The 13,865-nt window shown below is 47.6% G+C and overlaps 2 protein-coding genes across 2 annotated transcripts; both read right to left on the bottom strand.

Annotated features, from left to right (window-relative positions):
- Nucleotides 1-490: 490 nt before the first annotated feature.
- Nucleotides 491-1,319, bottom strand: LOC133912956 (probable E3 ubiquitin-protein ligase ATL45). Its single transcript, XM_062355954.1, has one exon. It carries the CDS (start codon nucleotides 1,220-1,222, stop codon nucleotides 719-721), a length of 504 nt encoding a protein of 167 aa, XP_062211938.1. The 5' UTR covers nucleotides 1,223-1,319; the 3' UTR covers nucleotides 491-718.
- Nucleotides 1,320-2,685: 1,366 nt separating this feature from the next.
- LOC133912955 (dnaJ protein homolog) lies at nucleotides 2,686-6,454 on the bottom strand. Its single transcript, XM_062355953.1, has 6 exons — nucleotides 6,136-6,454; nucleotides 4,231-4,393; nucleotides 3,988-4,132; nucleotides 3,631-3,907; nucleotides 3,348-3,546; nucleotides 2,686-3,262 (listed from the first exon to the last, which is right to left on the bottom strand). The coding sequence occupies exons 1-6, from the start codon at nucleotides 6,283-6,285 to the stop codon at nucleotides 2,937-2,939; spliced, it is 1,260 nt and encodes a 419-aa protein (XP_062211937.1). The 5' UTR covers nucleotides 6,286-6,454; the 3' UTR covers nucleotides 2,686-2,936.
- Between the last annotated feature and the right edge of the window lie 7,411 nt (nucleotides 6,455-13,865).

The raw sequence follows: 13,865 nt of genomic DNA, 5'->3' as shown, positions 1-13,865 counted from the left end.
GATATAATCTTGCCGGCTAAAATAAGGACTACAGATTGTTTTTTTTCTTTGAAATAATGGAAGAATCTCAAGCCCTTGCATTTTTGAATTGTGGTTTTGTGGCTTTCAAGGAGTCGTAAGAAAATCGTAACTAGAAATGGTCAGGTCCACGCGCAGACTACGACTATGTGCTCAGACAGATTAGTCGTTGTTTATAGAGGAACAGCTTGGTCCAATAAAATGTAATGCAAATTTCAAAGGAGTGATCATGGTACTGCCTCTATTTCAGTTTGCTTGTTACTAATTTTTTTTAAAAGATTTATACATACTTAAAAATATATAATACTAATAAAGTTTATTTTATGAAAAATCTAATAATATAAAAGTTTTAAATATCTATAAATTCTTTTTAGAAAAAACACACGATCAAATTGGCTATAGTAAAAGAGAGTGACAGGTACATTGAAACGGAGAGAGTATCAATTTACAAATTAACTGCCTATTCTCCCTCAAAAAGTTAACCAATTGCCCATTAGCCTCTGACACAATGAAATACAAGAATTGAGAAAAAGGAAAAGTGAATATTCTTGATAGCAACAAGGCTTACATAATTTTAATGGAACAAGAAAAAATCTACCATTTCACCTCTCGAATAACGTCCCCAAGTGCAATCCTAACAAGTACTACGGCGAGCCCAAGAATCAGCAATGGAAGTTGATCAAATAAGCAGATTGACTCACTACGGCGAGCCCGCTGTGGCGCCGCCTCCTCGCGGCGGCATCGGCGGGCACTCGGGCCGTGGCGGCCCCGGCAGAGGCCACAACTGGCCGCGGCAGATCGGGCAGGTCCGGCGCGCCCGGAGCCACCTGTCGACGTCGCACTCCGCGTGGAAGAAGTGCCCGCACGCCGGCACCACGCGCACGAGCTCGTCGCCCTTGGCGTACTCCGACAGGCAGATGGCGCAGCACTGCTGTGGCTCCTCCTCGCCGCCCTCCTTCCCCTCCGTCGACGGCTGCGTCGGCAGAGACACCTTCCGGCTCCCCTTCCCGGCCGCCGCCGCCTCCTCGTACGTCATGAGCGTGGCGGCGCTGAGCGCGCGCTCGACGTCGTGCACCGCGGCGCGCCCCGCGCCGGCGGTGGTAGCGTCGCAGGCGCCCGAGGCGGCGACTACGATGGCGACGATGAGCACCGTCACGGTGACAACCGCGGCAATCTCGAGCGCGAACGCGGCATCAGGGCTCATGCTCTCTGGGAATTTGCTGGGCGGTACGACAAGTAGCTTTCTTGGTACGTTCTTGCTGCTGGTATAGACTAAGCTGATTTCGCGAGTGGGAGAGAGAGAGAGAGAGAGAGAAGGACGGTAAACCCCGGTTAATTAAAAGGTCCATTTGCGTAGCTAATTTCGCTGCTCTTTTGTCCGCTAACCTCTACACTGCACTGCGGGCGGGCCCCACCCGAGAAATATAGCACTGCACTACAGGCGACCTTCGCGTTTGGTTTCTAGAACATGCGGTCGTCCTGACTGCGAGACCATGAGCTGCCGCGAGAGTTTTCGTGCTTTCCGTGTCTGACTCCGCCGTTTTTCATGTTCATCACACGAGAACATGAAGGATTCGAAATTTAACTTCTTTCGTAGCACGGTCACGTACTCGCATTTGAATATTTGGTGGCAAACTCCCCCAAACAAACACATGAACTGGTGAGTGAGTGGTCATCAGATGATCAGATCAGCCGCGATCCGAGTGGGGTTACTAGTGATCAGTTCGTCGGGCACTAGTTACCCGAGTGGGGTGACTAGTGATCAGTTCGCCTGGCGACTGCATCGTACTTTCCTCGAGAAGACAAAGGTCCCAAACGGCCTGAAAAATTGGAGGTCCCTGTCTTCCTCGGCTGACGGCTGACCTTGATTTCTCGGGCATGCACTTCCACCTACATTTCCCTACGACAAGGACTGCTGCAGTTAGGACGTGTTTGGATGGGTGGCTCGGCTCGTGCATGCACCCGCTCATGGAGTACGCTCATGAAGACATTTGTTTGGATGCCTGGATGGCCTGCACCCGCTCATGCAGCTGCATCCGTCCAATCAGGCTCGGGAAAACGCTGGAATCGGTCGTTTCCGGGGAGCCTGGCTGGGAACACTATGTGTACGATTTTTTTATTTAAATTTTGATTTTATTTAGAGGTCCAAAAATTCTAAATATTTTTTGAGTAAATTAGAGGTCACTAACAACCCATTTTAATTAGTTTGATTTAAAAAACCTAAGTCAATATTTAATTAAAATTCTCTAAAAATCACTAACGACCCCTTCAGTACCTTCCGCGCCGGCCCCGCCGTCATCCCGCTCGACACCGCCAGCGTGCGCTACTTGGTATGCAGCGTCGGCAACTACTGCGCCCTTGGCGTCAAGCTCTATGTCACGGTCCAGAATCCACACTAACCTGCTCAACATTTCTCCATCATGTATTGACTGGGTGTAATCATGCATATTTTCAATGACTATTTTTGCTTGAAATCAGACTCGAAAACCTTGCATTTCTAGTATCAAGTAACACTATTCTACAATCTGTATGGTTTGTTGGCATCAATCACACCATTCTGTAGATAACCACGCGACCTACAGCACGGTGTTCGATAGAATATTTCGATGCAGGGCGTCAATGCCAACCAGACAATTGAGCCATTCCATCCAAATGGGAGTCACAACATTCAACCAATATCAAGTTGCTTTTATAAAAAGGATACATAGTTGTAGCCAGCTATTCCAGGATAGCATTTTTTAGTTGCAACAAAAAGGATACATTCCCTGCTTACACGGGGTATAGAATCAGCTTGGCCATTTTGTAACTTGCGACAACAAAACCAGAGCGAGATCACACTGGGTCCAAAAATTTACTGCAAACCTTGCAAGTTTCTTCACGTGCGCAGCAATGACAAGTCCCTAGATGATATACTCTGCTTACTGCTGTGCACACTGCACTCTTTGGGCTCCTCCAGGCATCTCGTCATCCTCCTCATACGCCTCCTGGGCGGCATGAGCTTGCTTCCTGCGCATCTCTTCCTCGATGTTGTTCACATCGTGCAAAGTTGTCTCCTCGCATTCATCTAGCTCCATATCTGTCAGCTTGGATGTAGGCTTTGGTGGAAGTACTGCCTCAAGAGCCTTGCATTGCTCTGGTTCCAGCGAGTCAGGGAACTCCACCGTGAAATGAATGTAGACCTTCCCCTTCATGAAAGGCCTCTGGTACATTGGCATTCCCTCATCGTTTATCACCTTGAATTGGTCTGCTCAAATTCATCAAACAGGGTTTAGCAACAAATACAGCTGCAAAAGTACAAAGTGCCGCTTAAGATTTATACAAGGTCTTACCAGGCTTAACAACTTCACCAGGGTTTGACTTGATGAGAAGCTGCCTGTTGTCTAGATGTGTCAGAACAAATTGGAACCCACAGAGAGCCTCAGTCAGAGACAAGGTGTGCTCATAAAAGAGATCATCGCCCTTTCTTTTGAACTTGGAGTGATCCTTCTGCTGGAGAACAAATACAATGTCTCCAGTGACAGTATCAGGCTGCAAGCAAGATAACATTAAATATTTTGAAATCATCAAAAGCAAGTTCCACATATTATCATGCTGATGCTTGAACAAGCATACCGCCTCATCAGCTTCACCAGGGAAGGTGATCTTCTGGTTGTGTTGCATCCCCTTTTCAACATGAACCTCCAGAACCTTCTTCTCCTGAACGACCTTATCACCCTTGCACCCTGGGCAGCGATCCTTTTCCTTGATGCTCTCTCCAGTCCCCTTGCATTCATTGCAAGGCTGCTGCATCTGCTGTATCATGGAAGGCCCCAGCTGGCGAATAGTGACTTTCATGCCTGAACCCTGGCAACCTGGGCACCTCATTGAAGCACCAGACTTGGAGCCCTTGCTGAAATAAACAAGGAAGCACGCTCAACAATAGTATTTGGAAAATGCTTGGGTAATTGGGAAGGGGCGGACCTTACTTACCCCTTGCACTTGGAGCAGATGACATTGCGCGAAAGGGAGAGCTTCTTTGAGGTACCATTGTAAAGATCTTCTAGAGAAACTTTAAGTGGATGCACTACATCTTCTCCCCTCCTTTGTCTTCTTCCCCTGCTGCTGCCACCACCACCTGTGAGAAAAACATGCAAAAGCCATTTATCACACTGACAAAAAAAGCATAACAGAGTTGATAGTCACAGAAGAACAATGGGTACCACTAAACAATACCTCCAAAAGAGGATCCAAAGAATGATGAGAAGATGTCAAATGGATCGACATGGGCTCCTCCTCCACCCATTCCTTCCTTGAGGGCATCTTCACCATACTGATCATAAATCTCACGCTTCTCTGGGTCGCTCAAAACCTCATAAGCTTGTGCAAGTTCCTTGAACTGAAATAAAATTAAAATAAAGCATTTAATCAACAGATCATGAATCAATACAGAAATTTAGCAGAAAAACTGAAACAGTATAGAAAGGGAATAGATAGTTTAGCAACTACCAATTCCATTTCCAACTTTCAAATTTCAATATGCATTTGTCAATTCCAAGAGAATGATTACACAAGTTATAAACCAACACCATTATGGTATATAACATAAGCTAGTAAGAAAAGAAAAAAATCTAGCATGCATATACAACATACTGACCCAAATAATGACGTGCAAACACATATGTAACAACTGTCAGACCCAAAAAAGAAAACTTCAGCATACCACACATCAAAGCAAACAAAAAGGAAACATAAAATATCAAAACAAGCATTTCAATCAGTCATATTTACAAAGTAAATCTCATTGCATGCTTGCAGCTAATACAGGAGCTGCAGGAAACCAATGACACCATACCATACCGCACCATGCGAACTTTACAAGATCAAAAATCACATGATCTACATAACAGAGAGAAATGAAGCATGGGAACATCCTGAAGGGACATCAGAATATCCTTTGGACTACGAACAGACTGGACAACTAGAGATTCAACAATGTTAAAGCGCATAGTCATCCCACATTATAGATAGGATACTGAAAACGTATTCTATCACTGTTATTCCTAACAATTGAGTGCCCTTATTTTTCAAGACATGGTACACTATCTGAGGGGTAACCAGATATTAAACATTTTTTGGATACCACAGATGTTTCGTTGAACATCCATGTGACGAGAAACATAAGCTATTTCCCCATGACAGTATAGCAACATAATCACTATAGACTGTCAAACACAAATTGATCCACCCACTATAGACTATCAAACACAAATTGATCCACCCACCGCCTGTGCAAGAGCAAGAGCGTCAAGCTTGGCATGAAAGGCAGTGACGTCAGAAACCTATTTTCAAAGGTTACCAGACTTGGGGTTAGCTACACGGAGCATCTCTTTCTTACCCTTCGGGCGGTCAAAGCCATAGAGAAATATATTATATCCACCATGCATCTTGGATACAATATATCCACAATAGATAGATAGATAGATAGATCATTGTACCTACTCAGATAAATCTTGCCTACTGATCACAATGGAAAAAGGAAAAAAGAGAAAATCCTCCCACCCTAAACATGAAGACAACTTCCTATGCAAAGTTCTCACACCAGCAATCCCCAGTGCAAAATGAACAATAATGGGACTAAACAGCCAACAACCAGGTGAAGACACCAACTACGAATATTATCATCGCCTGAGACAACTATCGGTGACCGACTAGAAGTGAAAACTAGCCAATCTACATGTGCGAAAGTGAATCACATGACACATGAACACAAGAACCCGCGCATGGCACATTAGCGCTAAATAGTTATTTGCTTTGTCCTGCTTAGGAGCATCCTTACCACCCTACATCACAAACTCACGGATCGCCCGCCACGAACGTAACACATGCAGAATGAGCTAAACATCCCACCAGGACTAAATCGAGAAGCATCAACCAGTCTACCAGATGATCACATCATGGAAAACAAGATGGGGAACATAAACATCTATGTCGACCTACACGCAACCCTTCACCGCACAAGATTCGGCACAAACTAAGGCTACCCTCGACCCCGATCTACCGTACCAGATCACAACAGATCGGATAAAAACCAGATCGCCTGAGGGGGGCATGAGAGGGGATCGCGCGGGGTGTCCGGACCTTCTCGGGGTCGCCGCCCTTGTCGGGGTGGTTCTTGATGGCGGCCTTGCGGTAGGCCTTCTTGAGGTCGTCCTGGGACGCGGTGTTGGGCACCCCGAGGATCTCGTAGTACTTGGTGTTGTCGCTCTTCTTCGGCGCGCGCCCGAACATCTTGTTTTCGCCGCCGGTGCCGCTCGCCGAGGTGTGGATACCCTAGCCGCCGCCGCCGCTCCTGCGGGGGTGTGGAATGGGGAGGAGCAGGAGCGGAGGGGAGGCCAGGAGACAGTCAAAGCTGGTGGCCGAGCGGAGTGGGAAGAGAGAGGGTTTGGCACGGCCGATGCGCGTGGGCTAATGTAGAGGACTGCCAGTACGTCAACGGCGTAGCGGACGCGTATTCGTGGTTCTAGGGTAGATAGAATGAGCTGGGCCGGACCGGGCCAGGGCTTTGCTTTACTGCATGTTTGTGCTGGTGGAGACGGGCTGCTTCCTTTATCTGCAAGTTAGCCGATAGAATCCCTCAAATCGGTCAGCCCAACAGGCCTCCAAGAAAGCCCACTAACGAGAGGAGTGCGGCACATGACTGTAGTAGTTTTTTTTAAGGTAATCCACTGCCACTCAATCTTAACGGAACGATTTGTCATGGAAGAAATCACGGACCTCTCCGTATCATCACTTAATTTTTTTCCTTTCTCTGTGTGACATCGCTGTCATAATAGATGTGACAATAGTAGCATAAACAGGATAAAAAATTAATCGCCGTCATAATGGTTGTGACTAGTAATTTTTCATCACCTGTGTGCCACTATCGTTATGACAGTAATGATACTTTGGGTATGAAAAAAATAAACTGTTGGTATAGAAGGGACTATGATTTTTTAGTGGTAAATCAAAATTTTCATTAACATTTAATAACACACAGGGAATTATCTCTAGTTTTTCTCTTTTGTTTTTTTTATACTTTTTATTCTAAACATTTATATTGATTCACCGCCTAGCTTTATGACTTCGAGTTTGTACGCAACAATTTAGAATGCTTCATCCAACAATTTTGTAAACCTAATCTAATAATTTGGTATGATATGTTCAAAGCACCATTTATATGCTCTCCACATTTTTATAAACATGATTCAACAGTTTATGAAACCTATTTCAATAATTTAGAAAATCAGCTCAAAATTTTATGTGCAAATTGTTGAAACAATACAATAAAAATGTTGAAATAGTGCATTCAAAATGTTGAGCTAGTACTCTCATAATACTGAATTTTTAAGAAATTTCAAAATAAAATATATATTTATATTGTATCTCATTTTGTTGCATTATATCCCGTGTTGGAGAAGCTCACTTTCACATGTGCGCATGTGCAAGTATTGTGGTTTCCATGTAGCACTTTTTTTTTATGGATATGTGAAAAGGAAATACACTAAATTTCACCAAATCAAATGTCCTGGATCATAGTCGCATACAACTATAATGATAGCTGTCAACTATATAATTGTGGCAAGACGGTTTCAAATAAACCCTCGATAACTAAACACAGTTTGTTGCGCTTTAGTTGCTCAACTATTTTTTATATGCTACGTCTATGTGATTCTGGTCTTGTGAAATCCTTTCACAAACTTAACATAACTTAGTAACCATGCACGTAACTAAGTAACCATGCACATGTGATATGTACACATAATTTTTATACATTTATGATTTATGATATGATTTTAGAGCATAAAGAATAAAAATAAATGATCAAGTAATATATGGTTAAATAGATAGTCATGTGTAAATATAATATCATAACTAATTTATTTTTGGAAACATCAATTGCCTAATGCACTTGACAATTTTCCATATACGGGAGGGAATGTCGTCTTCACATTCGTTCTCATTATATTTTAGTAGATCTACTAAAAATTGCTTTCTTAGTTGACTATCATTACCATCCTGCATATGCATTGCATGTCAATAATAAGGATCATTGTGAATTGTGCACCATTGTGCGTTGGAGAAGACTTACTCTATGAATTGCTGATTCTAGCCTTTCTCCATTCTATATGCGCTCACACTCGATAACGAAGAAACCATAAGAGTTCCTACGTAATAGTTAATTATTACATTTGTACTTTAAAACAAATCAATTATAGTAAAATTAGAAGCAAGATACTGATCATGAAATTGAGCAACATCCCTTTACACGATGTTCTTAGTTCTTCTCCTCATAGCATCTATAAATGGTTGGGAGATGATTTTTTTAAGTAACCCTCTCTTGGTTGGGATTAGACCTTTAGACATTTTGGAGGGCTGCTGTTCATTTTTTTCCGCAAATTACATAAGTCCTAATTTCCTGGGAATGCGTGTGGAAACTTCAGGACGTAGAATTTTACAGTACATTGTTTTAAATTCTCGATGACCTAACCAATCCTTTTTAGTTGTTAATAAAAACTCGATTTAAAGGGAGAGACATTCTAACGGTATTATATTAAGGTTAAGAAAAGTTCCCAAAAGCTGGCTATAACCCACACTGTCGGTGTTAAGAATAGTGGGGTCCCCTCGTGGGCGGTCTCATGTCGGTAAGATATCAGCAGGTGTTGTATGCCATGTTGTCCGAAACTTTGGTCACCCCACGTGACCAGCCAGCGATCACGCAACCAGGCTCTCCGACCAAGCTCCGCGACCAGTCACCAGGTCGCGGGACAGGTATGTATCTAAACAGTCTAATCACAATAAATATTTTTTCACTTCTCTTTCTAGTCGACTAAGGTGTGGTCGGTGCAGAGCTTCCGTGTCCCGTTCCATAGCATTAAATGCCACGGGACGGCCTGACAGGCATGGCAGGAGGTCTTTTGCAGGTGCGTAGGCAGTGCGTGGGGACGGGACAGGGCAGTCTAGGGGACCGGGATGACGCAGGTGGTGGAGCGATGGGACAGGCTCTGTAGCGCCGAAGAGCAAATGGGATACATCTGCTCTTAGTAATGTTGGACCTAGGTGGGAGGCTCTAGCTAGGTCTAGGTCTATGTTTTGACTCGCATGTAAATCCTCTCTTCCTTTGATATATAAAGGGAGGAGTACCAAGCTTGTGAGAGGATGGAAGAAAAGGGGGAGGCCTAGAGGCGAAAGAGGTCAAGAAGAAGGTTTGGCAAGAACATCATCTGTAACCAACTTAAATCAAAGAAGAGAATACATAAAATATAGGGTTATTACCCTAATGGGAGCTTGAACCTGAATAATCCCCGGTGTTCTTGAGTTGCACAAACACAAACAGATTCAGCAGACACATCCCGAATAAAGATCACGCACCCACTGTCCAACATACCCGGGAATCACTGTCAGGGATTTACCCTTGACATTTAGCACGCCAGGTAGGGGGGCTCGTTTTCCGAGTTCAGGATCTGAGTTGCTGTAAGGTGTTCTTCGTTGGGTACGACCTAGACGGAGCCAATATGTCCCAAACTCGGGACATCGGATCAGGATCCGAAGGCTCCGGGAGGCGATGGGAGGCAACAGAGGCATCCGGGCTCCCGGCGCCAAAGAAAGCTCATGGACCACAAACTCTGGGGGAACGGGCTTCTTCGGTGGCAGCCCCACTTGGAGGATTGCTCACCGCACTAGGACTGCCACCCCCAGCCCCGTGACGTGAACCGAAACTATCGGGCAGGTATGATTCGATCCGGCAAAAGAATATCGGGGAACTAATCGCGTGTGTCGTTTCTTCGAGCAAGTTCAACCCAAGGACGAACAGAAGGGTCTACACCTCGAACTTTTGGCATGAGTAACGACCACTCCCCGTAGGGTACTAGTAAGGAAGGTAGCTTACTAGAATCTCAGAAAAGTAACCCTCTCCCGATGCTGACCATCCTTCGACCAGAAGGGGGAATCCTTGTCCTACCTTGCAGGATTTCAAAGGGTCACGGACGCGGTACTGGTCGCTAAGCGAGACATTGCTTTCCCACAACCAGGAAGGAGCGAGCACAGGACCATGCATCGTCAGGTATATGGTTCAATTCTATTTTTTCCAGTTATTAAATACGAAGTGGAGTATGAGGGCCTCTTAACCGGAACGCGAGCATCACCCGCACGGGGAAAAACACCTACTAGCGATGAGGGACTCGCTACTAGGTGTAACCCCGTCACCAAGGGGTTTTCAGTACTCAGACTGGACGATGGCGACATACCTCTCAAAAGTGAGAAAGCTAGAGCAATGCTCCATTGGCCGAGAAGTCACACACATCCCTCGCAAGGACTTCTTCCCTGGCCAATGGGCTGGCTCGTCTAGCCTCTTCTTGAGAACCTATCCTGGTCGGAGTCTTTGAGAAAAAGACTCACACAGCTACTCATTGCGGTCTCAGACTGAAGCGGAAGGGATGCTCCGCTTGGAAACGGAACACCAGAGGCAACACCTTTGGAGGCAACGCCTCCCTCGGTGCCGTCGACCTCGGGTGGCCATCATGTGGCCGCCCTGCTAGATTTGGGTATGACCAGGATGGATCAAATCTCGGACTACCTTCAGAATCAAGTAGCCCCTGACAACAATGTATCAGCAGAAAAGGTCACGCGGACTAGCCGCGAGAATCCTCCTTGGTAGAGGGACGTCTCTACCACCAAGGGAGCAACGACCCTTTACTGAAATATATCGCTCAAGATGGGGGGAGCACAACACTCCCTAACATCCTCGGAGGCAGACATGGAGGCCGGACCTCCCACCGCCCTCCAGGATGCTCGCAAGCAGGTGAAAAAGTGCGAGTCATGCCACACCACGACCAGAATACCAACCTACCAGCCCGGGCACTGCATACCATACCACTCTCTCGGCTTTTCGCTTTCTGGAGGCTGGATGTTGTGGGACCGTTCTCTAAAGCCCCAGGCAGCCCTAAAATTCCTAACCTCAAGCACGGCCATGACCACCATCCATGAAACTGATCGCAGGTCACTAGAGACCTCCAGTTTCCCGGCCTCATGCGGTCGGGTTTACCGGGGCGGTCGGCCGCCGATCATAAAGCTCGCGAAGCGCCAGCTCTATGAATGAGGCTACCCGGAGACGAGCCTGTTTGTCTAATTTGCAGGAACTTCCGGACGAGCGTGGACATGACTTGTAAGTTTTTCCAAATCCAAGTAATCAAACTCTTTATGCTACAAGACTCCATGGACACACGCGGTCTCCCGCCAAGTTCCGAGATTTGTTTAGCCCGCTCGCTCGTGCTGAGGGGACAAGATCCAAAGCTAACTTGGTCGCACGATGACAAGGTGAAGGCGCCCGAGGGTTAACAACCACAAGGCCGCAAGTCCTAAATCGGGTCGAGCACTAGCCACCACCGAAAGGCTCGTCGTGCTAAGGGTCTCCCTCAGCACCAGGAATGCTGCTCGCGAGCGGCTTGATGTGATCTTCCCTAAGCGATACAAGCACTCCGAAGGCTATTCATCATCCAAACACGGGGAAGACCCACATAAAGGCCAATGCCTGTCATTACAAAGCCCGAGGGCTGGTTTCAAATAAACCTATGACATTCCTCCTAGGTCCCAAAAATACCCCTAAGAGGGTCGAACTGGACGGTCCAAAGACAGAAGCGAACAACATACAAAAATGAATCAGCTCAGATGCCGAGCTCCTCCGCGGTCATCTGAGTACCCTCAAAACTAGCGCCGACTACCGACTAGAGGTCCAGGTCAGGGAAGTGGCCGCGGACGCAGGCAAGGGCCAGGCAGGCGCCAGAGACTCCGACTCGAAAAGATGGTCTTGCGAATCCTCTGCTTGAGGCCGCCGGCCTCCTCGGAGGCCGCCAGAAACCACTCGACATGACCGGTCACGGTGTTCCTAGGGGTCGGACGAACCTGGACTCCGGTGGACCGAAGCAACGAGTCGAAAGGGTTAAAAGCTTGGCTGAGTTGGTCATAAAACGCCACTCACCACTCGTCACTCTCCTTGGTTAGCTGCTCAAGTTCTTTTCGCACCGCATGGAGATCTTCCCAGCAGCGGTGAAGGCGGTCGTGGAACTCCTCTCTCTACTGGGCACTTTCCTTGGTCGCCCGTTTCAGGTCCTTCTACGCCCTGAGTAACTCCTCCCGGGAGGCTAGTCAAAAAACAGAGCATAAGCCACACCGTTGTCAGCCGATCGAACCCTACTTGTGTAACCTTGGACCATCATGTGATGCGAGTGGTCGGTGCAACGCACCTTGAAGGTCGCTCGATGTACTCGCACGCTCAGCCACAAACCCCCGCACACGTCTAGCTGGGGGGCCAATCAGCGTGGGCGACATATCGGTTCGGGCTGAAGGCTCGGACACTCTGGGAACTCTATGACCACAATGACACAATCTTGTCAGGAAACAAAGGCGTGGGGGCTCCATTCAAAAAATGTTATATAACAAAGGTTACAATTGAGTTTTTACTCCTTAGCGGCCTTCACCCGGAAGATGGACATCAGGTAATCCACCACCCCCTTACACTCCCGCTGAAGTCTCTCCTCGGCTTCTGGTTCGGCAACCGCGGCCCCTTCCCGGACCAAGTCCAGGTTGAAGTTGGGGTCACGGCTGTGATAGCACTGGAAGATATACTCCGCAATCACCCTCACCGCATGTGAGAGGTCCTTCGCGCCCCTTAACGCTAGGGTGAAGGGAAGCTCAGAGAAGTGCTCCACGAGGACCCAGAGGGCGTAGGCCTAGACTCGGGCGGTGTGGTCATCCTTCGTCTCAAACACCACCAGTCTGAGGCTACCCAGGGGATCTGCCAGCGCTCCAAAGGCTTCCCGGAGAATGCTGAGGGTAGTGCGCTCATCCTCCTTGAGCTGGGAGCGCTCGGCGACCAGCTCATCTTTCTCTTGGGAGAACTCACCGCACCTCCTCTGCATCTCGGCCAGCTGCTTCTCCGGCTTAGCGCATCTGCTGGTCGCCGTCTCCTTCTCTTCAACTCGCTTACGGACGGTGGCCGGGAAACGACCGACCCATGAGAGCAAGTCAGGAGTCGAAACAGACTCCTCGACCGAACCCGTGGGGCCTGGAGCCGCCGTCGATACGCCGAGGGGCAAAGCCAACGCTGGCAGAGGTGCCGGGGTATCAGGCCGGGGCACCATTGGGGAGGCGGCAGTGGCGATCGCGGCGGCACGGCGCGAGGTGACTATGCCGAAGCTGAGAGCGGGGGCCATTTCCACGCCACCGAGAAGGACATGTGTCGATTACTCCGGAATCGAAATCACAAGAAAGAAATAGATGGATAGTTAATGAGCTCGTTAAATTGCACAATCAATCCTTGAACGGAAGACTGCCTATTTGTGATGGAAGAGAGGGCCCGTTCATAGCTGGTCCACTCCTGTACAAGGATAAAGAGGGAACAAGACCCACCAAGAAAAATATAGCGAAGATTACGATCTCCCTCTGGTGGGGAGCAGGAACATCTCCCCTAGGGCGGTATCCGGAGGACAAACGACACGAAAGCAGTCGATTCTCATACATGCGCTTCAGCTACGCGGTGGCGCACTTGGACTTGGGGAAGTCGGCCTCCTTTCCGGTGCGCGGCGCTATGGGGATGCAATGGTGGTTGTTTGAAAGACTCTGGTGGGGGCTGGAGGCGGAGGTCTCTAGCACAAGAGCTCGTGTGGCGGAGAGATTTCTAGGGCCTTCTGTCCTCCCATTTATAGGATCGACTCGGTTCCACCACCCCGGCTCCCGAGGATCCTTCTAGGGAACCAAAATTCCCTCAAAATCCAACGCCCATTAAAGTTTCTCTCTCTCACTATCCTTTTTTTATGGACGATTAACCTCCCCTC

Source organism: Phragmites australis, chromosome 3 (assembly GCF_958298935.1).
Source record: "Phragmites australis chromosome 3, lpPhrAust1.1, whole genome shotgun sequence".
Taxonomy (NCBI): Eukaryota; Viridiplantae; Streptophyta; class Magnoliopsida; order Poales; family Poaceae; genus Phragmites; species Phragmites australis.
The sequence above is the reverse complement of the archived record's forward strand: the minus strand, read 5'-3'. Positions and strand labels throughout refer to the sequence as shown.

Excerpts from the sequence above, each read along its gene's own strand:
- LOC133912956 (XM_062355954.1), bottom strand. The coding sequence starts at position 1,222 with ATGAGCCCTGATGCCGCGTTCGCGCTCGAGATTGCCGCGGTTGTCACC.
- LOC133912955 (XM_062355953.1), bottom strand. The coding sequence starts at position 6,285 with ATGTTCGGGCGCGCGCCGAAGAAGAGCGACAACACCAAGTACTACGAG. Across the intron at positions 3,547-3,630 it reads CTGGTGAAGCTGATGAGGCG|CCTGATACTGTCACTGGAGA; the intron begins GTATGCTTGTTC and ends TCTTGCTTGCAG. Across the intron at positions 3,263-3,347 it reads TGGTGAAGTTGTTAAGCCTG|ACCAATTCAAGGTGATAAAC; the intron begins GTAAGACCTTGT and ends GAATTTGAGCAG.